General features: G+C 36.0%; 1 protein-coding gene across 2 annotated transcripts; it reads right to left on the bottom strand.

Moving 5' to 3' along the window:
- LOC142615098 (DNA replication ATP-dependent helicase/nuclease JHS1) lies at positions 1 to 13,840 on the bottom strand. 2 transcript variants are annotated; one of them, XM_075787792.1, is made up of 34 exons: positions 13,403 to 13,840; positions 11,290 to 11,460; positions 10,973 to 11,203; positions 10,686 to 10,748; positions 10,259 to 10,468; positions 10,077 to 10,130; positions 9,932 to 9,993; positions 8,908 to 9,040; positions 8,632 to 8,742; positions 8,446 to 8,542; positions 8,149 to 8,231; positions 7,557 to 7,622; positions 7,031 to 7,186; positions 6,848 to 6,903; positions 6,660 to 6,717; positions 6,470 to 6,580; positions 6,325 to 6,381; positions 5,892 to 6,026; positions 5,527 to 5,781; positions 5,170 to 5,244; positions 4,879 to 5,000; positions 4,707 to 4,779; positions 4,513 to 4,617; positions 4,236 to 4,403; positions 3,217 to 3,286; positions 2,980 to 3,131; positions 2,314 to 2,391; positions 2,127 to 2,219; positions 1,890 to 2,027; positions 1,625 to 1,664; positions 1,442 to 1,515; positions 1,184 to 1,321; positions 522 to 641; positions 1 to 321 (listed from the first exon to the last, which is right to left on the bottom strand). In XM_075787792.1, the coding sequence occupies exons 1-34, from the start codon at positions 13,802 to 13,804 to the stop codon at positions 163 to 165; spliced, it is 4,116 nt and encodes a 1,371-aa protein (XP_075643907.1). In that variant the 5' UTR covers positions 13,805 to 13,840; the 3' UTR covers positions 1 to 162. The 2 variants fall into 2 exon arrangements, with proteins under 2 accessions (XP_075643907.1, XP_075643908.1); XM_075787793.1 differs by having other exon boundaries at positions 6,470 to 6,505.
- Positions 13,841 to 21,903: the final 8,063 nt, after the last annotated feature.

Genomic DNA, 21,903 nt, shown 5'->3' with positions numbered 1-21,903 from the left:
TAGACCAGAGAGAGAGGAGCTGTTTCTTATTTACATTTCCAAAAAATGTTACAAAAAATAATGTCCTCCTGTACATAATCTTTATATTGGATTTTAAGAAGGAAAGAAAAAAAATTTTTTTTTTTTTTTGTATACATTAACAACGGAAAAGGGGGCAAAATCTTATCTGAACTGAGAGCATCTCTTCAGTCCTCCATTGTAATTGATATCGTTCTTGGAGACACTCAGGATTCCTGATTGCTCATCTACTTTCTTGATGAGAAGCTTCAGTAATGGAACCTTGGATAGGGTTTTGCATGATCCTACCATGATCAACTTTTTCTGTACAAACAAAAAAAATGAATCAAGATAATGGTCTACTTGAAATGCTTACATCTAGGATGCTTCAATTTTCTTTTCCCCTCCACTTCCCCACATAAGTAACTCATCGAGCATAAACGGGAAGTAAAATGTTCACAAAGACTAGAAATTTATAGTGGAAAAGTAATTTTTTATATGGGGAAAGCACTTCGTTTGCCTACCTTTGCACGTGTTAGAGCCACATTAATCCTATGCCAGTCACCAAGCAGTGAGGAAGTGCAGTTCCTTGGATTTTCGCTAGACCTAACAAATGACACCAATATGCAGTCCTTGTCTCTTCCCTAGACCAATGGTAAAGGGAGGTTATAAATTACACTGATATAGGATGTGATCATCAAACTTAATTAAGGGTACCAACAAAACAAAATTTCTAAAAAGATGATAATAATAATAATAATAATAATAATAATAATAATAATAATAATAATAATAATAATAATAAACAAATAAAAAGGAGAGGTTGAGTGTTCCTCATCCCCATTCAGCTAGGGGGACAGAGAGAGGTGGTATCATACTATTATTGGTTCAAAGGTTGGAGTGAAACTGGTTGGATTCAAATAAAGCAGAATGAAGCCTAAAATTGATTGCATCTTTATCACAACCTACAGACAGTAGAGAAGAAAGACTGGTGCATTTGGATGTAGCTTTTTGCTAAAATCTTATTTGCAGAAATTTGTTAAATTATAGTTGTACACAGAAAAAATGAGGCTTTAAAAAGTTGTAATAAAAGCTAAAAGAAAAGCCATGGCAAGACAAGTCATTCAGTCTAAGTAAAATTTCTGGTGTATAAACAATGAAACAACAATCGAACACTTAGCCTAACCTGGTATTTATCAATGGTATGTATCTCCACAGAGGTTGTATACACAGCATGGCGGATGAGATTTGCCTGTGAATTATAAGGGGTAATGATGCCAATATCTTCCCCTTCAATTCCATTGTTAACCAATTGCTCTGTGACCTTTATAATGAACATAATAAGAAACAAATACAATAATACAATTAGAGCTCTGAACAACTCACAGGAACTGGTCTTAGGTGACAAGAACTATTTATTATTATATTTAAATAACAATAATACCTCTGCAATTATGTAAGCTTCAACCGGGTTATTCACAGTCTTTTGATCTTTTGCCTCAAAAGCAAGCAGCATATCTGATTTGTAAAAAAGAAAGAAAAAAAATTATATGCAAGAAATGATGCCATATAACAAAACCCCATTAATGAAAATGATATGCAAAACAAAAGATTATGCATTTATAACCTGTATCAATAAATATGACTGGCTTGGTTGGATTCAAAACCTGCAATTATAAATCACTTAGTGAGGCCATTTAATATTTTAGAAGTTTAAAAACAAAACATGAATGTCAACGGCAGAAGTTGATTAACCATTAATTTTAAATATAACGCAGGATCAGCACAGAAAATTACAACAAAGCCTTAAAACTTCCAACTGCAAATAAACATCAGCTTCAACCAAGAAGACACTAAACACAATGGTACTACATGGAAAAGAATGTGTTTACCTCCTTTAGCCATGATGAACAAGACTTCAAACAAGAAAGCTTAAGTTTTGCATTAGCTATTTCGGAGGATCCACAGCGTAATCTGTCACCATATATCAAGGCATTTGATAGTTCCATAACTCCTTGACACATACGATACTGCATACAAATCAGCCAAGTAAGCATACCTGGTACAGAAAGAGTACCAAAAGAAGAGTCAAGCCATTAAATTCAAATTCAACTCTGAATTCAGGTCACCTGGCTCTGCAATGCTGAAATTGCCTGAGGATGTGCTTCAGATAGCCTGCAAAACAAGCTTATTCCCATTCCATTCTCCCGAGCCTCTGTGCTCTGGAAGTAGATAAGCACAATACTTTCATGAGCTAAAACAATTACAGCAGGAAAAGTTCAGCAAGTAGAACTAAAAACACAATAGACATATTACCTGGACAAGAGGTGGTAGTTGATAATGATCACCAACAAGGACAAATGTTGAAGCAAACATCAAGGGTCCCAAGGATACCTGATAGGATATTCACTCATAAACTCATTACAAAGTTTTTATATATATAAGTAAGAAAATTTTATTAAAAAGAGACTACTTCATGCAAAAATGGCATAAAGTATCCTAAAGAATTACAGACAAATACAAAAGGTTATAGACTAAATTACAGACTCAATTCTCTTCATTAACAATTTTTCAAACCACCACACGTCTTAAATATAAAAAAGTGATTACCAATTAAACAAAAGTGATTATGAATGTCATCCGTTCAAATCTTATCCTATCACTAACATATATTTATTGCCCCCATAAATGATTAAATATTCATTCACACACATATATTAACATATAGATAGAGAAATTTACTTTTTACAAATCTTTAGGCCATCAAATTTCAGTACTCCCATGTTTTATATTTTAGTTTTACTAAAACTACCTTCCACAATATCATAATTTCCACTTGTCTACAACATAATGCCTGAATTCCCATCTCTTAGTATATATCACATTAATTTAGGTGCATTATAAAAAGCCACCTCAAGGTCCTCAACAAGAAGAGTTTGATTTATAGACACACTAGAATAGATCAACAAAAGAGAAGCATACCGGGAGGGTAGTCTGACCAGCTTCATCCATGATGCATACATCAAATCTCTTGTTGGTAAGCAAGGGACTGGTAATTCCAAGACAAGTAACTGCAACAACTTTGACTTGTCCTAATCTTATTTTAACATCTTCAACACTTTGTACGTTCATTGCTGTCATAAAAAGCTTTATCACATGATGGATAACAAAACAACTGATTCTATTACAAGGAATGCTAATAACAATTTATAATCTCACCTGAAAAGCAATGCCCCTGAACTTCCTCATGCACAGCTTCATATCTTCCAATACGTACAAAATCGATGCCCTGCTAATTTTTAAATTTCAATAATGCGCAAGAAAAAACGATAGTAATAACTTAATGAGGACATAGAGTGACATATCAATGTGTGGATACACACACGCAAACTCTCATACATATGAGGACCAATCATATGAACAATCACCAGCCGATTTGCAAGCCCTTCATAAGTGGTTTTTGAAGATTGAGTAAGCACTGAATATCCCAAGGACAGAAGACTTTTAACTGTTTCTTATAAAGCACTCTGGTATGCCTAATGCTATAGGGTAGAAATATTGATTGATGTGGAAAGAATAGGCACGATTACGAATCAAGGAGGCAATCATAGTTAAGACCCCAATTAGTTGAATTGAGAAGGTAAATTTATGAATCCAGTCCAATGAAGTTGAATTTGAGGCAGTTATGGGCATTTTGCTTAAGCATCAGACTTTTCCTTACAATAAAACATTTTTATTTAAGAAAAAAGGAAAGAAAGCCAGGGCTCAAGACTTTCATTAAGGTATTGTATACAAGGCATTATGTAACATAAAAGATCAGAAGTGGCAATAACAAAAAAGAATATCCCCTATGGTTTCATTATTTGCAGCAAATGCTATATGTGTGTGCGTGTGTGCATATGTGTGTGTGTGTGTGTGTATGTGTATGTATATATGTGTGTATGTGTGTATATATATGTGTGTGTGTGTGTGTGTTCGTGTGTGTGTGTGTGTATATAATTTTTTTTTCCTTTTTATCTTAAACCTTTTTTTTGTTACAGCAAAGAAAGTTTTCATTACAAAACATGTTCCTTAAAGGTTAACAATAGTTAATAAGCAACACAAGAAAATTTAACACAAGTAGATATGTAGCCACTTGAAGCATAACATTACAAGATAGACAGGCATCAAAAAAATGAAGTACCATGGAAGAAACCAAACATTTATAGTAATCCAGATTAATAAAAGATAGTGCTGACCTGAGCTTTTAATTTTATAAGCAAATTATCTACAGCTGAGTTCGTATAAGATGTAAGCAAAATGGATGCCCCTCTCATCAACAGGGCCTTCACAGCATGCACCATTGTAGATGTCTTGCCTGTTCCAGGCATTCCTAGTATTAGAGTGTAATCCTTTGCTGTGAGTATCTGAATAATAGATAAATCAGTAAAGAGATGTATTCCATATAAATTGGTCAGACTAGCTTCTACAAGTAACTGCTCAAGAAATTGGACATTAGTATGTTGTGCAGAAAACCTTAAGAATAGCTCGACGCTGATCATCATTCAAACTCTTCTCTGACCAGACATATGATATTGCTGGATCCTGGCTGAATATGCATCCACTGTCAAATTTAGGAGCCTACAAGGACATATGAATGCGGAATCATACAAAAAGGCATTATACAATTAGCGAGACATTGACCCAATAACGTAGCAACAAACATCTACCTCAAGGTCAACAATCATCTTCCGAAGATGAGTACTTTGTGAACTTTGTAGAAAAAGTTGTACAAGGTTAAACCTTCAAAAAAACAACATCAAGCTTGAATTCAGCCCTTGTACATGGGCAGGGTGGGTTGGAGGGACATACATCACACAATAGTTAAGTTCATGTAAGTACCTCATAACTGCAAATGAAGTCAAAAATTCGTCCTTGTCAATCCGCCAAACTTCTCCAAAAAGATCCTGTGCCTCTAAAGAAGGATTGCTTCTGGGAAGCCGTAAGCGCTTAGAAAAAGAAACCTAGAGTTTTATAGAAGACAATTTGAAACTGTGTAAGTCGTTAAAATATCATAGTTCAAGAGCATAGACTACTATGCTCTTTAACAAATCCATTTGGAGCAGGTTTAACATTAATTAGCTAAAGTTTACAGTACTAGATACAAATAGAAACAGCAGATGTAATACTTACGGAAACATGAGAACGACTTATCTCTGTAATGACCCCACTTGCAATGGTTTGATGGCCAGATTCAGTGCTAAGTATCTAAACATAACATCAGGGAAAAAAAACTAATTATTATGTCAAAAAATAAGATGAAATACACCACATGATACAGAAATTATAAATAAAAATCCTTTGTTCCACTTTATGCTCCAGACTTTGGTTACTTTTTGAGAAAAAAAATGACATGTGGCAAGCTGTGACAGGTGGAGCATTATACAGTGGAACAGTTAGAGTGCGATAGAGGATTTTTATCCCATAAAGGAGACTAAACTTAGCTAAAGTTGCATCATGCAAAAATGTATTACAAGAAAATAATTGTACCACATAATCTCCACTTCTAAGTGTGCAGTCCATATCACTTTTTGGAGAAGAGGCAACACTTAAAGGATCCCTGCCCAATGCTTTGACATTGATGGATGATAGATCTCGATGCACAAAACGATAAATGAACCGGTTTTCTTTAAGAGACTTCTGATGTGGAAGTTTATCTGAAGCATCAAGAACAATAGAAGAAAGACAACCTCTGGAATCATCACTCTTTGAACTATGCGAACGCCAGATTTGTTTCTTTACAAGCTGAAATAGTGAAGGGGAAAGAGAGGGAATAAGCAAGTCAGATAATTGTGCATAATATTTTGAGGAGATATGTTTCAACAGAAATGCATATAATGGCTTCAAAAAAGCACCTCGATCTCTTTAGCTTCCAAGTCGATCAACCGATCCCAATGCCGAAGGAAAATGGAATGAGAAATGGTTAGGTGGTTAGTATGTGACTCGAACACATCTCCTAATCCACTGCTTTCAGTGCTTCCACCATGTGCCTACATCAATGACATATTAAAGCCAATGACAAATGCCAATACTCTAGCACCTTTAAGCCCATATGACAATGAATGAATTTTGCATAACCCTTTACAAACCCCCCAGGTGGGTTTGGTTTTCCCACACTTCATGGATATGGGATACCAAATAGAATGAATGTTCCACAAACAAAACATGGGGATGGCTAGTCTGTAAATGAGATTCTCATTATTACACTCCCATGCCCAGCAAACAGAAGCAGTTTAATGAGCAAGAAAAGCTTTTTGCAGTCCAACTTTATAAAGATAAAAAATTTACCTTATGATAGATGTTACAAACATTAAGATGGCGACAACCTTTACACATGCTCAAACTCTGTTGAAAATGGAGATACTTTCAAATGGCAATCCAAAAAGAGTTTTCCAGAAACAAACTATAATTAACAATTCAGTAACAACCATACCTGTATCATTGCGGGTAGTTGTTGTATTGTTGATGCCTTGAGAATATCATTTGCAAGCTCATTACGACGCATAATTAACCCAACCAAATCAGATCTTCGAACCATGATCCCCTTTACACAAGGTCTATACACACTCAAAAACCTTAAATTTTTTAGAGAAACAGAGAGCACAAATATATTTTAAACTTACCTGTGTCTGACCAGACTGAAGATAATATAGAAGACCTGAATCAATATGCTTCTGGTACCTAAATAAGAGACCAAATCAAAATAAATAAATAAAAGCATGCTCTCTTAAAGGTGCTCAATAATAGAGGCACATGACATCCCTCCACCGCCACAAAAAATATATATACAAAGAGAGGATAATATGCACACCTCTCAGACATAAGGAGAGTGTATAAGATTACTTGTGCACTGTGCTCCATAGATGACTGCAAACATCACTAGTGTCAAAAGAATAATAATACCAAAGAAGATAAGATTAATTGAGTAGTTCAAATTTTCATTTTTCTAGCATTTCTTTTGGCTATCAGATCACAGTTAAGATGATAGACTTGCCTGGCCATTTGATGCTTTACCAGTTTTAAACTCTAAAGGCATAATCTTCTCATGAGCTTCATTTTTGTTTGATATTACATTGGCTCTGACTGAAGCATCAATCATCCCTTTCAAACCATATTTAGGAGCCCAAGCCATCTCCTCAATATCAATTACCTACATTTACAACAGAAATCTTCTAAATAATGTTGTTTACACGGAAGTGAATGAAAACTAGAAAGTGGCACTTACAGTCTCAACCTTCAAAACTAGAACTGTCTCTAACAAAGTAACAGCAAATAGAGACAACTACAATTATGACAAATATATGAATAAATCATTCAAATGTATGCTACAACAAATTGATCTTCAGATGAAGGTTTTGACACGAATTTATAGACTGCAAGAAAAATAACTAGGGTACATGCTAATCAAAATATACACCTGCCACCATGTATTTTTCATATGGTCAATTATAGTTTATACCAGTGAATGCATATTTAATATACGCAAAATTAAAAAATGACAAATCATTTTGTTGCCTTGCCTCAGATATGTTGACCTTTTTCAGCCCCTCATCAGATCCAAAATCAACAGAAGGAGCCTTGGAATCCTGCCAACAACAAAATTATTACATTATCAGACCCAAGAGTTGGATGTTTGCCTTATAAGGTATAAAACAAAAATAGGAAAAATAATACCATGTGTAGTGTAGATCATATAACAAATATCTAAAGGCATAATCAGCAAATTTTGGAATTTGGATGGCAATGGGGTGGGTTCATGCCTTCCAACCCCCCTAGAATGCACTGAACTTGGGAATTGGAACTCACACAGATGATTAGTGTAGGTATTTTACACAATTTTGATTCTGTTTATAGGATATTACAACGTTTTCTGTTGTTTATAACCACTAAGATGTCAATATATACACAATAAATCAAGAAACAAAACCACTACATACTCCTCTAGAAACAGAGCAAACAAACAAATGAATAGGCTCCATGCAAGAATTAATGTGGTTCACAATCGGTCCAGTTAGGATGAGGTTAAGCTTTAGCAAAAACAAACAAAATTCCTACTAATGTCAAAAGGTGATCAAGAAAAAAAGTACCAGCAATAAGAATATATCAGCCCACCTGTGAATCTTTGAATGTGATGATCCAATTCAATATTTTTGGGATAGCCTCAATCAAGGTTTTCTGTATATCATTTTCATTTACTGCAAAATCCACATGTAGAAGAGATTAGAACTTTCAGACAAGATAATCTATAGAACTAACTGATGGCATTTTTTTCGAAATATTTTGGTGCTTGAAAATGGACCACCAAACTGATGCAAATGCTTCAGTTCTATGAGTCCACAATAATGATGAGCATGGAAAACATTGACAGTTTAGAAATTACAGTTAATTGCCAAATATATGAGTTTGCACCTCCACATGCATATAAGCTTTCAATGCTTTTCTGGAGCACCACTCTTGCATATTCCTCCAAGAACTTTATTGTTGGAATTTCCTTCATAAGTCCAGCCTGAAAAGAAAAGAGATCAAATATGAAGCTCATAATATATATATATACACACACACAATCTTTCAAGGTGGTAGAGGGAGTTTTGAAACCTGAAAAATTTGGTGCAGCAAGGTACCAATTAATGCTGCAGTTGAATACTCACTGCACTTTACCCTCTCATCCAAAACTGTTCGCCTAGGGCAACTGAAACTACCAGCAACCTTAAAAAAAATCTTGTTATAAGAAAGAAATGAAGGGAAGATAAGCTCCAATCTAGTCAACAAATATGCTTGTAAGAATTCTTTGTAGAATCCACCAATAAGATAGCCACAACACATATTGCCACATAAATATGATACAATATTCATCAAGCAGGTGATTCTTACCCGTGTTCCAGAAACCAATATATCTGGGTGAACAATTATAAAATTATTGTCACGATCCACATCACACTTTCCCTGGTCATCAAATTCGCCAATCACATTTACAGTATCTCCAGGTGCAACAACGCTATAAAACCTGACAAGAAATGAAAGAAGGAAATCTTCTGCATTATATGAATCTCAGTAGATTATAGGCACTTGTTATAACTTCTAAGGTAGTAAATATAAGACAGTCCTTTTGGAATTCTAATATACCAGTACTAACAACTAAGAAAGCAAATAGGATGAATATATCAATTGAGTTCTGGGAAACAATAAGGTGAACCAAACACTGGATAAGTATATGAGGAGACCAATAGATACAAGCTACATGGGCAAGACTTAGGTACAGTACTTAGGTGTTGTTTCTTAAGTTCTCCTCTTAAGATTCTGCCACGTGAATTTTTTCTTATGGGATGGAAGTATATTTTTTAGTTAAGTAACCACATAGCTGAATCTTAAGAGAGGAACTTAAGGTACTATACCTAAGTTTTGTCTGACCTATATATATCAAACATACCAAGCCAATAGCTAAGAGGGGTTAATATCCAACAATAATTCAGGTTATACTGTTATAGTAAAACATATGAGAGCATAAAGATTGTTGTGCAGATACAGCCTCTCTCATCCGAAAGGGGTTATGTTATATAAACTAGAATGATGCTGGACATGGATTTGTAATCACATCAAGCAATCCAGGTTAACCTTGCAAATCACAAAGTTAAAATGGGCATTAATGCAAGCCAAACTATTGTCAAGTGTTATAGTATTAATGATGATGGTTATGAGTATTGAAAGCCATGAAATCATGCTTGTACATCCAGAGATTTCAGTTGTATGCAGTTCATTTTCCAGAGCAATTAACAAGTTGAGATGATATTTAAGTTCAAAGCAAAATTTTAAAATTGGGGGGAGAGGAGGAGAAGGGGGTTCTGACACTGGAAGAAGAAATAAAATTCTTCCACAAAAGAGGCATTGAATTACTCACCACTCTTCCCACAAATACACAGCCCGCTCCTCTCCACTACGCTCGTTTAGTAAGCGAAGAACCTGAAAAGCAATTGTTCAAGTTTACTACAGTTCTAGCTCCATTGGAACAATGAATTGGCTTGTGTATAAGGCTTACTGAAAACCTTATATGGGCATTGAGCACCAGAGGAGTCAGTAGGCCTACACTTCTCAGACACCTGTAGCACAGATGCACTGCATATAATCAATCCTTAAGAACTCATTCTTCCCTTTATCAAAGAACCAATAAAATAAAGCACATCACCAACACAAGGACATAATATTGAATCACAAAAGTAAAGCATACCTCCAATACAAGAAAATTACAATTGGACAAATCCCCAAGGGCATCTTCTGGTAAATCCACTGCCACTCTTTCTACAGTAGGATCAACTTCAACGGTCATCCCATCAACATTTCTTTTATGAATTTTCAATGAATATGCCTCTGTATCATTAGATATGGAGTCTTCAACAGAAATGACATCTTCTACTTGATCCAAAAGTTCAAGCAATGCCTATGAGAATAAACAAACAAGTAGATATCATTGGTAATTACGACTACGTTATGAGAAGACATATTAGACTTATGTGCAACAAAGCATATCAGGCTATCAGCTTCCAACTCAGAAATCAAAAACTTGTGCTCTATGTTCATGAGATAATCAATACTTAAATGGGAAAAGTAGTATGATAACTGAAGAGCATAAGTAAAACTGCATAGTACAACCAAACCTTTTTGTGTTGTCTTAAACCTAGCTGATCAGATGCTCCATTGCATGCAACGCCGTTAGCAATCTGCGGTTGAGTTACAGCATAAATCAGACTAAGAAAATTACACACTTAAAGTACGCAACTTAAAAAAACAGAGCAAGAAATCAAAAAATTTTGAGTCCTAAATATATAACTTAGTTAAGAGGGTACTATTATTGGTCTTTTCTTGAATCCTAAACAATAAACCATTTAAAGAAATAGTTTTTCTCAGTTTTCCACATATCGTCGGCCTATGAAAACAAAATTACCTTATCATGGCAATATGATAGAGATGGTGGAGTTCGAAACGGGCTCTGCCCACTAGCAACTCCAGTACTAGTCAATTCACTTCCATTTCCACACAAATCCATATCCTGATCCGGGTTAACCCTTTTCACACCAACCCTATTCAAGGATACCAAAGATCTTTCAGCAGCCTTGCGTGTCGGTGATGAGAGCCACATCTCAACCTTCCCAGCTTTACCGGGAGAAATTGGTACCTGCAATAATCACCATCACTTAACCATCTGAAACAAACCATAACAAATTGACAACAGAGGCATAAGGCAATAAAAAAAAATTATGCCTTTTTTTGTGAGCATTGCTTCAAACGTAAAGAGTTGAGTCTCGATGAATCAGCCAACAATCTCATCATCTTCTCCGGCACACGCTTTGAAACCGCTTGGAGTCTTTCGTTCACTGGAGATATCTTCCACGTCACCTCATCAGCCGCATCATCTTGGCTCTGCTTTATCAACTATATCACCATAATTCAAGAGTAAAAAAGTAATTTGCACACATTAAGCATTTTCACATAAAAATATTAATTAATAAAGGAATATATGTATCAAAATCATCAAAATGTGGACTAAAATGGATGCAGCAAGAGAAGTGAAAACTGTGATATTTATCAACTAGAAGACCATGTTGATGTTTACAACAAATTTAACCCCAAATTAATAAACTTTACTCTAATTAGTATTTAAGAAGCTTTTGATCAGTTTATATGGTTGGCCTATTCTTCGACTGTACGGAAATTTGGTCTTGATAAGGTTTGTTGAAAGCCAGCATGGAGCAGAGGTTTTGAGGTTAGAGGATTTTATCGTTCCTTCAACCCTCCTACTCTTGTATCCTTCCCTTGGAGAATGATATGGCAATCAAAAGTTCCTCCAAGGTAGCTTTCTTTGCTTGGTCTGCTTCCTTAGGTAAGATCTTAACGATAGACAACCTTCGTAAAAGACGTGTGTTTGTGCTTGATTGGTGCTATGTGTAAGACATGTGAGGAGTCAGTGGATCACCTTTTGCTTCATTGCCCCGTAGCTTGGGAGTTGTGGTCTTTGGTTTTCAGTTTGTTTGGTATTCACTGGGTTGAGTTGTTTAAGTCTTGGCAGGGAAAGTTTGGGCTAACATTGTAACATAGATGTTTAGAGAATAGTGTCTCATTGTTTGATCCAGTGCATTTGATGTGAAAGGAATGCTAGAAGCTTTAAGAGTTGTGAACGTTCTATGCTAGAGATTAAGTCTTTTTTCTTGCACATTCTCTATGATTGGAAGTATGGTCTTTTCTCATTTTTCTTGTTCTTTCCTTCTTGTTTTTCTTAATTATTGTAATTTTGGTTCCTGATTTGTGCCCCCATAGTACATCTCAATGTACTCAGTTCGGCACTTTTTTTATTATTAATAATATCTTTACGTTACTTATCAAAAAAAATTAAAGGATCAAAATAAATAATTTACACAATTACTACGCTCTTAAAGCATTTGCACCAAAAAAATTGTTAATGCTAAAAGAACATATTAATCAATATCTTGAAAGCACATACACTTCATTTAGGATGCCATACATTTGTTATATTTGTGTCATACCCATGTCATACGGTATCGTACTGGCTGTTTCAAGTTACAATTTTTCAAAATTTGCTCATGTCACTGTATTGTACCCATATCCGTGTCCATGCCCATGCTTCTTAGAATTCAATATTAAATATAGAAAAAACAGAATGTGGACTATAATGGATGCTATAAGAGAATCCAAAACTGTGATATTTATCAACTATATCACCATATTGATGTTCACAACAACAAATTTAACCCCCAAATTAATAAACTTTGCTCTAATTAGTATTCATTAAGCATAATTAAAGGATTAAAATAAATATTTACACAATGCCAAAAAAATTTAATGCTAAAAGAACATATTAATCAATATCTACGAACAAACACTTCATTTAGTATGTTGTACCCGTGTCGTACAGTATCTTACTGGCCATTTCAAGTTATAATTTTTCAAAAATTGCCAATGTCGAGCCCATTTGGGATGTGATGCAAACTTCAGCTTGTTTGAGATTTTAGCTTATTTTTTATACTATTCATGACTCCACTGCACTTTTTGGTATTACTGATGGGTCCCATTACACTAACTTTTAACCTTTTTTTTTACTCTTTCAGCAAAAAAAAATTTCAGTTTCAGCTAAAATAAGCTGTTACCAAACAGACCCCACGTGGTTCTTAGATCAATATTAAGCAGAGAAAAACATGGGTTACAAGAGAATTGAAAAACTGTGATATTTATCAACTATACGACAATGTTGATGTCTACAACTACAAATTTAACCCCTAAATCAATAAACTTTACTCTAATTAATCAAAATTATCAAAACTAAGCAGAGAAAAATCAGAATGCGAACTATAACATTTACCATTCCAGGCGAGAACTTGAAGCGCTTGAGAGAGACGGACTTGGAAACCTCCGGCGACACCTGGGAGAGATTCTCGTCGGCGGCGTTAACTCCGACCAACACCACGTTCTCCTCCGGCGTAGTCTGCGAAACGGCCTCGTTGTGATCGGGTTTCTTCGAAACCGGTCCGTTTTCATTGCTCCGATCAGTCAACACCGGAGCCGAAACGACGGCGTTGGCGTTGGCGTTGGAAGTGAGAGGAGGCTTGGGGTTTTGAGAGGCGTTCTGAGTCTGAGTGTGGCGATCGAAGAAATGCTGGATGCCGAACTTCGAAGGCGGCTGCGGTTGGTTGCCGTTGTGGTTCGATTTCTTGACCGCTGATGAAGAAGAAGAAGAAGAATTGGGTTTTTTTCTTGGAGGCATTGGAGCTGAGGAGTGAGAGGATTTTAGGGTTTTTTTTTTTTTTGTTTCAGTTGATTTAAGCTTCCAATAATGCTCACTTGCTCAGATTTGTGAGTGTATTTTGTTTTTGTGATTTTCAGATTTGTGATTTTCCCGCCAAAACTTGTGGCGCTTTGTTTGTGTTTTTAGTTTTATTAATATGTATTAGTACTTTTTTGATAAAATCATAATATTTCCTTGTTGGGGTTTTGGGCCTTTTGGTGGGGTTTGGAATTTGGACCTTGTAGAGTATAGACGGGTGGAATTTTGGGCCCAGTCACCAGACCAATTTGAGCCCAAATTTAATAGTGGAATTTATTATTATTATTATTATTATTATTATTATTATTATTATTGATGAAGTATGAAAATCAGTAGGTTAAAATGCTTCGGGCTACAGTAATGGTTGTGCATCCTGAAAAGAAAGAAAGTACTATCAAAGGTAACTGGTCTGAACTAGCCAAGGATCCTCTGACAGTTAAGTCAGTTTTCTCTCTAAAACACACAAAAATCAAAAAAAAAATAGTGAATGGTTAAAACTTACCTTGGGTGGACAAAATTTACTCCTTTTATAGAGAGTTAGACATGAGTCTATTTGTTAGAATTCATTATCATCATGGGTTACATGAGGCGTTATATGTGGAATTTCTTCCACGTATCATGCAACGTGTTGTATTTTGCTTATGTGAATCAAATGGAGAATTTCTATAAAATTTACCAAGTATGATGTATATGTCGTTTGTGTATGTACTTGTTTATGGAGAATTCTCTTTGTGGCGTGACTTGGGTGTCTATGGACAAGCTCCACTATGTGTTCTTGTTCTTGGACAAACTGGTATAACTTTTCCTGTGATTTGAACAATGACACAAGGACGAACAACACTTGGTGTTTATCACCATCAATTGCTATCCCTCCTGACTCCCAACAACCGTCCATCCAAATTCATGATTTCGATTCATCTGTCCTTGCTGGAGTCACTCCGTCCAAGCTTGTTGTACCTACCACGTCTCAACCTTCCAAGAGAGTTCCTATGAACCTTTTGGAGAATGAAGATCTTGCCTGGGAGAGGTTTAAACAGGCCGTGACTAACGAGGACATTGTTGTATGCTATAACATGTCCTTGAAGGAATGTTTTTATTGTTTTACTTTTGTTTCGTCTTGTCACATTTTACATTTCTTGTCTAATCAATTTCTTCAATCAATTGTGTATGTAAGCCATGTCAAAGTATATAGCAGCATCTAGGCAAGCTACTGAGATGGACCAGGAAAGGATCACGCTAGAAGTTAGGGCTCGTGAAGTTCAGGTTGATTGCAGGGGAAGAGCTGAAATGGCAGCTAAGGCCATGGACGAGGTCAAGGAACTGAAGAACCTCGTCGAAGAGTTGAAGGCGGATGCTATTAAGAGAAGGACACCCGACTTGATCATCTTCAAAAGATGAATGACGAGCTTTGCATCCTCCTTGAGAAGGCCCAGGGAGATGCCGTCAAGGATTTTAGGCCGTCCAGCGAGTTCACTAACCTTTTAGATAAGAACTATGCTGCTGGTTTTGAGGACTTTCGCATGGACACCATAAAACGCTTCCCTAATATTGACTTTAACCCTATCAAGCTTAATATTGGCGCTGCAAGCTCTCTCCTCCAGACGAGTTCTGAGAATGTCAATAATGAAGATGATGCCATAACTCAGCCTACTCAAGACGACCCCAGACTTGGACGACCCATGTTCTGTCTTCTTATAACCTCAACGACTAGGAAGGTCTCCTAAGTCAATCGTCATGGACAAGGTATTTCTCTTGTCTCTAGCAGCAGGATGAGGCTGAGATTGAGTTTCTGGTATGGCCTCCTCATCCACTAGACCTTTTCCCTTATTTTCTTTCATGGTTGCTATGCCTGTAAAGAAAAATGTTAGGGTGGTTTAGAAAAATAATAAAAGGAAATTTTCTAAGTAAAAACTTACGTTTACCAGGTGGTAAGCTCATGGGCCAAAGCTTTAGGGGATGGTTCAGGCCCAAATCCCCAAGTGGCAAGATGTTGGAGAATGACTAGGGAATGGAAGCTTCTGTCAGTATATAGACGAGTTTCCTGGACGCGCTCAAGATAAAACCTGTTCAAAGCAAGTTGTCTAACAACAACAACAAAAAAAGAGGGAAAAAAAGGTTAGACAAGTACCAAAAAAAGATAGAAAATATTGAAGTAAAAAAGAAGTATACCTTCTAAAGGAAGGTTCCCTATTTTTCTAGTATAGAAGGCAGATGGATCCCTACCTACCTCAACAGGGTTTCCAACCCAAAAACCATAGAAGAAGAGGAGCTCCATCTTCTAGTTTCTATTAGATGTAAGAAAGAATTTGATTAATCTACAATCTTTACCTCTGGCCGAGAATTGATAAAATCCTAGGGACTAGCTAATTTATGAGGGTTTGTAACAATAAAGGAACTTGTCCACAGTGAAAGGACAATCCCCTTCAAACACCTCCCTCCACAAAATTTGCATAAAGACGACCAGCCTCCATGCATTGGGGTTGAATTGACATACTCATAAACCTAACATAGTAAGTAACTCTCTAGCAAAATCATTGAGAGGCAACCTAAGTCCTCCCAAGAGATAAGCCTCATAAATATCTATTCCAAAACGAGGGTCACAACACCACTCACCATGGACGGCTAACCTAGGGTTAAAATCATCTAAAATTGGGTACCAACTTCTAAGGGAGGTAAGTCTTTTTTCATCCATCTTAGAAAGGATACCGACAACACAACTATAGACAGTTTCAACCTAGCCTGGAGTGGTGGATGAAGAAGCGCTGGTGGAGGTACCATCATGTGATCCTGAAGCAGCCCTCGTCCTAAGCTCTTCCTAAAGAACCTCCAAAGGAACCCTAAGAACTCTAGACGTGTATTGCTCATCTGTAGTGCTCTCTCCACTACTACTACTATCACTACTACTATCGAAACCACTGTCACCAGTACTATCACGATACTCGTCTATCTCCCTATTGTCACTGTTGCTAGACGAGGATACTATGATTTCAAACATTTTGAAAAACTGAAGGAAAACCTAAAGATGGGATGGAGAAGATACCTAACTCTAAACGAAGAAGGCCTAAGGACGCAAGAAGACTTATAGACGAGGAGCTGGACAACAACTATTAGAGAATAAAATATTGAAAATGTGAAAGGGTAGGAAATGAATTCTACTATTTATAGGCAACAAAGCTGGACATATGAAGCGACACGACCAACCAGGAGAGGCCACGTAGCACTTTTCTTGAAGGACGAAACGACATGATTGATGAACCTCATGATTGCGCCACGTGTCAACAATCGAGCATGAAATTTGAAATTTTTTTATTAAAAAAATCTGATTAACTGACAACACAAGGACAAGGGGGCAATTGATGGTGATAAACACCAAGTGCTGTTCGTCCTTGTGTTGTCGTCCAAAGCACAAGAAAAGTTATACCAGCTCGTCCAAGAACAAGAGCACATAGTGGAGCTCGTCCATAGACACCCAAGTCATGCCATGAAGAGAATTCTCCATAGACGACATGTAAGTGGACGAATTATTCATACTTGGTAAATTTTATAGAAGTCCTCCATTTGATTCACATAAGCAAAATACAACACGTTGCATGATACATGGAAGAAATTCCACATACAATGCCCTATCTAACCCATTTTCTTTGTCAATCGCCACCATTACCCATGATGGTAATGGATCCTAACAAGTAGACCCACGTCTTACTCTTTATAAAATGAGTAAATTATGTTCACCCAATATAAGTTCTAACCATTCACTATTTTCTTTCCTTGTGTCCTAGAGAGAAAATTGACTTAACAGTCGGAGGGTCCTTAGCCAGGTCACACCGATCACCTTTGATAGTAATTTCTTTCTTTTTAGGATACACAGCCATTATTGTAGCCCGAAACATTTTAGCCTACTGATTTTCATACTTCATAAATTATTATTATTATTATATACAAAGTTTGGCTACAAATCTCATTAAAAAACTTAACATGGTTATATATTTTGAAAATCTAAGTGTTGAATTGTATGCTCTTTATATTATTAATACTCGTGTTAAATTTTGTATTAATCAGATGTTATTTATTATTCTATTCATAAACTTATTTTTTATGCATAATTTTTATATTACAAAAACTTGAAATTTAAAATTTTGATTGATGACAAAGTTTTTGGTCTTTGATCTTCTAGAAATTTTGCAAGTACTCGTGTTAAATTTTGTATTAATCGGATGTTATTTATTATTCCATTCATAAACTTTTTTTTATGCATAATTTTTATATTACAAAAACTTGAAATTTAAAATTTTGATTGATGACAAAGTTTTTGGTCTTTGATCTTCTAGAAATTTTGCAAGTATGGAAGACATAAGAAGAAGATACAATCTAATGGTGGATTTGTCAAAATTCACATTTAATAAAAATAATTAAATATATTGAATGAAGTTGTAGCAATTAGTTACAACCAAGTTTACAATCAAATTTATTCTCAACAAAAAGTTTTTAGTCAAAATTTGTCTGTATACATATGTTGAATTTCAACCTATGGCGTTAATTTCATAATAATTGAACTTTATCATCAAGTCAAAATATCAATTAGTTTTTGGTGTATGTGGAGTTCAAATCTCAAATCTCTTATTCAAAAATATGGAACTTTAGCAGTCAAATTAATCTAATTGGAAGGGGCACAAATAGTTAAGCTTTAAGTTTTGGGCAACCAAACAACAAAAACAAAAGTTGAGCTACATATTATCGTGGGGGGTTTTCTTTGGTACACCCACTATAATTAAAATCCTTTATTTCAAGAATTTAGTATTAATATTTATTTATATTAATAAATCAGTTGTAAATATCAAAACACTCATATATATATATGAGTTCTCAATTTGCTTCATACGATGATTAGCAAGTGTGGGGGTTGAAAACATTCGCTTGGGTTGAGGCCTCTACTAATGCCCTTATTGTCCCAACTAATTTACAAAACAAAGGGAAGATCCACAATCGAAGATCTAAACAAGTAAAATCTAAGTCCGAATGGATATTTTATTGATTAACAACTCCTTGTTTCGTTTCACATGATGATTGGCAGGTGTGGAGGTTGAAAACACTCATTTGGGCGAAGGCCTCTACTAATGCCTTGATCGTCACAACTAATTTATAAAACAAAGGGGGGGGGGGGATCCACAAAAGGAGATCTAAACAAGTAAAATCTAAGTCCAAATGGATATTTAGTGATTAACAATATGATTATTCTCTTGCTGAGGTCACGAGCAACCATAGACAAATACAATCACTCTCTAATTGTTCTTACACACTTACTCCTCAATTTTTGCTAGGGACGGACCTAGGATTTCAACCTGGGAGGGGGGGGGGGGCAGAGATAAGCAAATTTGTTTTTTCAAATATGCATCCTTATAATATTAATAAACTATCAACCAAGACAAATACTAAAAAATCATTGTTTCTTAATATATTACGATACAATAATCTACCAACAAAAACAAAAAACACTAAACACTAATGTTTTTTAATACAATCATCTATGAAAAGGGAACTCGACGCTCTTTCAAATCTTCAAAATCATCTATGATTGAATCCAAACTAAATGTCGAAGGTATATCCTTTTCAAAATCATCTATGGTCTTTGCCTTTATTTATCTCTTTGTCTTTGTCTTGTCTCCATATTTCCGACATTCACCTAATCCCACTACTGAAACTATGAATTTATTTTGCACTAGCAACAAAAAACTTTTCCTAAATTTACCATTTTTTTTGTCATTTGTCCCTATTATTGCCCAACTACCAGTCAACAAAGAACAAACAGTCAAACTACACTAATATATTCTCTAATCTCTACAAACTCTCTCTCTCTCTCTCTCTCTCTCTCTCTCTTATCTATATAATATAAGAGAAAGTCACAAACACAGAGTGACAAAGAGTCATAAAGCCAAAAAAAAAAAAACACCACAGGCACAAATTCAATTCACAATCACCAACTCAGTTCATCACTCATCAGTAAAAACACAAGCACCACAAGTCCACAAGCAAAGATTGTTAGATTCTAAGATTCACAAATATTATACTAGGTTTTGAAGAAAATGATAGATTAAATACTGGTGAACTATGAAGACTGGAGCAATGAAGCTGGGCTGGGCAGATCAAGCAACTGGCGGCAAGATGGGTCTCGCGTGGCGCCGGTGGCGGCGTTGGTGTGGCCGTTTCCCATTTGGGTATGCGATGCTGACAGTTGACAGCACAGGGTGAGCGGCGATGTGGGCAGTGAGATGGGTCTCTCTCGCGTGGTGGCGGCGTGAGCGGCTGCTTGTTGCTTTGGGTCTCTTACTGTCTCTGTCTCACCTCTCTCTTTTTTTTTTTTTTCTTTTTTCCTTCGTTTTTCGCTTAGCTTGTTCCGTTTGGTTTTCTCTCTGGTTTTTTTTCTTTTTTTTTTATTTTTTTAGATTGACATGGGCTCTTAAGTCTTGACTGGGCTGGCCGGCTGGGATAGGGGGGCCCAAGTCTTTTTTTATTTTGTTGAAAATTTTAGCTGCTAAATTTTTTTTTGGGCTTGGGGGGTGGGCCCCCTTAGGCCCCCACCTGGGTCCGTCCTTGATTTTTGCAGTCCCCATTAAGTATGGGGGGAGACCTTATTTATACATTTAGTCCTTCCCTTTAGCAATGAGTTATCATGATGGGAGTCAGAAGATACTTGTCCCGTCAGGTGTCTCCTCCCCTCTTTTGATAATAAAAATAGGCTTTTAGGATGTAAAGCATCGTTTAGGCCAGCTTGTCAACAATAAATGTGGCTTGTGTTAGGTGGAAACACCTAATTAAAATGGTGTTGATTGTTGCTTGGGTTACGAGCCAACTCACATGGCTCCTTGGTCGGATTTATGAGCTGCATCTTCTCCTCAGCTATTTCATTGACCGCTCATCCTCAATCAAGATTGTTCATGGTGCAGTGAACTTCGTGGGCTCTCCTTAGAGAATGAGGAGGCACTTCTCCATTAGGCTTTCATTCCCTTTTTTCAAACTTGGGCTTTCTTTCCCAAGTGATGGGCTGGGCCTAGAACCTCAAACCACCTTGTTGTCATATTGGGCCTACCATTCTCAGCCCATAAAGTGAAATCAAGAGACCACTCCCTACAGCAGGATTGGAGCAGTTCGAGCAATGATACTTCAACGAATATGTAATGACGCTTCAACGAATGTGTAATACCCACAATTCACTTAGTGGTACACATAATATTATTTATTGCGGTCACGTGACATGGGGGTTAATTAGTCCATACTAGAGACCCCCATTTTTTATTCAGCAAAAAAAAAATATATATATATATATATAGACACACATACATACATCAAAAGCTTTTCTGTTGCGAATTTGGGATGAAGACTGAAGAGTACAAAGCTTTTCTATTGTGATTTTGTGACGAAGACTGAAGACTACGTGATTTTGTGAAGAAGACTGAAATATACCAGAAATTGGATAGACTTGAACGTTTTAGGGGTTAAATACTTTATTATTATTATTATTATTTTTGAGAATCAAGCCATGCTTATTATTACTAAATGATGCTGATCAAGTCAGCCTGAAGTACATGTAAAAGGTCATCTTTCATCCGGATGGACATGGGAGAGGAAAGAATTGCTCTTCTAGCAAGTGAATGAGCAACCTGATTACATTGCCAACGAACACGCACAACATTAAAACATGAGAAATGTGAAGCAAGAAAAAAGATGTCGTTAGCAATACTCCCGAATGACGCCAAAGACCTGTTCTGCTGCTGCAAGACCTTAATCAAGATTTCTGAATCGCCTTCAACAACGATATTATCAAAACCCTGCTCCAAAGCTAATTCCATAGCCCTTCTCGCTGCCAGTGCCTCCAATTCTATGATTGATGGTGGTGTTGGATACTTAATTTAAAGTTTAGGATAAACAATGTTAACTAATTTGGCATAGGAAAATTATCAAAAATAAAAAAATTTGGCGCAGGAAAATACAATTTTCCCCATATATATATATATATATAGCAAGTAAAATTTTATTTATTAAAA

Source organism: Castanea sativa, chromosome 11, assembly GCF_040712315.1.
Source record: "Castanea sativa cultivar Marrone di Chiusa Pesio chromosome 11, ASM4071231v1".
In the NCBI taxonomy this organism is placed as follows: domain Eukaryota; kingdom Viridiplantae; phylum Streptophyta; class Magnoliopsida; order Fagales; family Fagaceae; genus Castanea; species Castanea sativa.
Note: the sequence above shows the minus strand (reverse complement) of the source record. Positions and strands in the feature narration are given on the sequence as shown.

Bases quoted from the DNA above. Each gene is read 5' to 3' on its own strand.
- LOC142615098 (XM_075787792.1), bottom strand. From the start codon at position 13,804: ATGCCTCCAAGAAAAAAACCCAATTCTTCTTCTTCTTCTTCATCAGCG. The intron at 8,232-8,445 runs GTGCAAACTCAT...TGGATTTTGCAG, and splicing joins AAGCTTATATGCATGTGGAG to TAAATGAAAATGATATACAG. The intron at 6,382-6,469 runs GTATGGTTGTTA...CATTTTCAACAG, and splicing joins AACTACCCGCAATGATACAG to AGTTTGAGCATGTGTAAAGG.